The sequence below is a fragment of the Petaurus breviceps genome, unplaced genomic scaffold (genome assembly GCF_028583685.1).
Source record: "Petaurus breviceps papuanus isolate PSGF00001 unplaced genomic scaffold, PetGlider_PUasm1.0 103, whole genome shotgun sequence".
NCBI lineage: Eukaryota > Metazoa > Chordata > Mammalia > Diprotodontia > Petauridae > Petaurus > Petaurus breviceps.
In genome coordinates, this window is record NW_027185588.1 from 3,116,400 (window position 1) to 3,119,288 (window position 2,889).

General features: G+C 58.5%; 2 protein-coding genes across 2 annotated transcripts in view; one reads left to right on the top strand and one right to left on the bottom strand.

Annotated features, from left to right (window-relative positions):
• Positions 1 to 499, top strand: part of LOC138175585 (zinc finger protein 836-like) — a 1,359-nt gene extending 860 nt beyond the window's left edge. The window contains exon 4 of the mRNA XM_069106066.1: positions 291 to 499. Coding sequence (XP_068962167.1) covers positions 291 to 499 — 209 coding nt within the window. The remainder of the gene's footprint in view (positions 1 to 290) is intronic.
• Positions 309 to 2,487, bottom strand: PRR36 (proline rich 36). Its single transcript, XM_069094968.1, has 2 exons — positions 1,518 to 2,487; positions 309 to 1,420 (listed from the first exon to the last, which is right to left on the bottom strand). The coding sequence occupies exons 1-2, from the start codon at positions 2,443 to 2,445 to the stop codon at positions 960 to 962; spliced, it is 1,389 nt and encodes a 462-aa protein (XP_068951069.1). The 5' UTR covers positions 2,446 to 2,487; the 3' UTR covers positions 309 to 959.
• Between the last annotated feature and the right edge of the window lie 402 nt (positions 2,488 to 2,889).

Below are 2,889 nucleotides of genomic sequence, written 5' to 3' on the forward strand. Positions count from 1 at the left end.
AACCCCTCCATTACCCTACACTGCTCTCATTTTCCCTACCGACTAGCCACCCAAATTTTACTTCCTCCTAGTTTCCCCATCTGCCCTTCGATATGCCCCCATAACCCCCCAGTTCCGACAGCTGGCTTATCCACTCTATCTCCATAGTTCTCCTGTCCAGCCCCATACTCCATACCCATTTCCTACATATGCTCCCCCCCCCCCCCCCCCCCCCCCCCCCCCCGGGTTACCTTGAACTGGTGAGCCCCCCCCCCACCTCTTCCACCAAGTTTCCCTCTACCTTTCCACAGGAGAGAAGCCCCATCATTGCGGAGTGTGTGGAAAATCCTTCAGCCAGAGCTCCAACCTGCTCACTCACCGTCGGCAGCACGGGGTGAGACCACCCCTGCCACAGAGGCCAAAGTGCCCACCTTCACAGGAATTCTCCTGCCTCAAAGAGTCACCTAACACTTCCCAGGGGGTCCTGAACCTCAGGGCAAAGGGAGAAACCTGTTCCTAAAGGCTTGTTCTCCACCTGCTCAACCACACCATCACCATCAGCAGAAATGGGAGGGCTTTGATGTAGGGAACCCCAGATCCACAAGTTCCAGACAGCCCAATCCCCCCAAACACAGCAGCTACAGCTCCACTGTCTGGTCTTTATTACAAACTAAAAAGGCCTTAGAAAACACACAGGCACACCACGCACAGACTAGGGGCCACAGGAGCAAACCAGCATGGACAATCTACAACATACATACAGTGCAAGGGATTGACATGGAGTTTGTCAGGCCAAGACCCTTCCAGGACTCAGATGGAAGGACTAGGAAACTAGAATATCATCAGGGTTTTCCCGCTGCCCAGTTCCCCCTACTATGAAACTGCAGATGGGAAAGCAGGTAAAATGCAGCTATCAAGCAGGCTGGGCTTTCAATTCAGATGGCACCCTGGTCCTTTGGATGGGGTGGGACAAGGGCATCTCAGTGGAAGGTTTCCACCTCCACTACTGTCCAGTCTCCCTGTGGTGAAGCAACATCATCTGGGGAGAAGCTAGTGACAGATGTGATGCTGGCCCGAGACTCGTCCAGAGGGGAGAGCAGTTCTGCCCAGCGGCCTAGCTCAGCATCACTCAGAGCTGGGCGGCCACTGCCTGGCCCCTGCCTGGCACCCCCTGGGCCCTCTGCAGCCAGCAGCAGGGTCCGGCTCAACAGCTGCTGGACTACACTGGCCTGCAATGCTCCCAGCTGCAGCTCGCCCACCCGAGCTGGCTTGGGACCACGTGCGGCTGGAGGCATCTTCTCCACTGTCTGATCATCCTCTTCCTCCTGATCCTGTGCCTCCCTGCTTGGGGGCCCAAATGTTGTTTCAGGGGCCTCTGCCTCGTAGATCGTGGACAGGCCATCAGGGGGCCCAGCCATAGGAGACCAGGGAAGTGGCTCACCTATGGGAAGGAAGGACAGGCTTGAGACTAATTCCCCTCTTCAAAGAGCTGCCCTCTTCCTCCAGGCCCTCTCCCTCTGCCCCCCGGCTGGGGTTACCTGGGACCCCATGGGTAAGTCGAGGGGAGGTGGTACAGGTGCTCCGGGTGGGGACCCCTGGCCTGCTCCAGACAGCAGGATGGCAGGCAGCAAGTTCAAGGTCAGGATCAGGTGGGGGCGAGGCTGGGGCTCCTATCTCAGGACCACTGTCATAGGCTCGCAGCTCCTCTGGCGTGCTTGTGGCACTGCTGCTGTGTCCAGCAAGGTCCGGGCCACTCAGAGTACTGGAAGGGCTTCTGGAAAGCTCCCCACCCAAGGCTCCCAAGGACAAGACAGACTCGGGAAGGGGCAGCTCCCCAGGGGGTGCATTCTGCAGGTGGGGTTGGACCAGCACTGGGGCTGTGGCCTGGGGAGAGGGAGAGGGTGGCACAAGAGGTGTGTCCAGGGGAGAGGGAGGAGCCTGAAGAGGAGGCGTGGCTAGTGGAGAGGGAGGAGGGGGCAAGACCAGAGGAATAGGAGGGGGCTGCAAAGGGCATGTATCCAAAGCTGGCGCCTGAGAAAGCATGGCCAGATGACAGGGAGGGACCTGAAGAGGGGGTTTGGCCAGAGGGGGGGAAGGTGGGACCAAGTTAAAGGATGGGGTTTGTGGACAGTGTGTGGGAGAGGGAAGGGCCTGCAAAGGGGGTGAGGCCGGAGGAAAGGGAGGAGTTTGAGGAGGGGGTGAGGCCAAAGGAAAAGCAGAGGATTGAAGAGGAGGCGTGGTCAAGGGAGGAGAGGGTGGGAACAAATGAGAGGGTGGGTCTGAAGGGATGGGAGGGTCCTGTAGAGGAGGTGTGGCTAAAATGGAGAGCCTTTGAGAATGGTGAGGAGGTGTGGCAAAGGACAACAGTGGCTCCTGGGAAGGGGATATGGTTAATGGAAAGTCCTGTAGAAGAACCGTGGCCTGAGGGGGAGAGGGTGGGGACAAGGGAGGGGGTGGAGCCTGCATAAGGGGTGTGGCCAGGAGAGACTCAGCTCTTCGTTCAGAGGGTGTGGCTAAAGGAGACAGTGGGTCCTGAAGAGTGGAGGTGATTGAAGGAATGAAAATAGGCTGGATGGGAGTGGCCACAGAAGAGGGAGGGGCCTGTGGAGGAGGTGTGTCTGGAGGAGATGGGGCCTGGAGGGAGGGTGTGGCTAAGGGAGAAGGAGGGGCCTGTTGAGGGGCTGTGGTCACAGAAGGAGGAGCCTGAGGAATCAATGTGGCTGAGGGAGAAGGATGGGTCTGGAAAGGAGTGGTGCCTAAAGGAGATGGAGTCTTCTGGGGGGATGTGGACAGAGAGGAATTGGCTTTTGGAGGCGGGGTGGGCAAGGAAGGGGGAGTGGCTTGTAAAGGGGGTGTGGCTAATGGAGAGGGTGGGGCCTGTTGGGGTGATGTGGACAGAGAGGGAGTGGC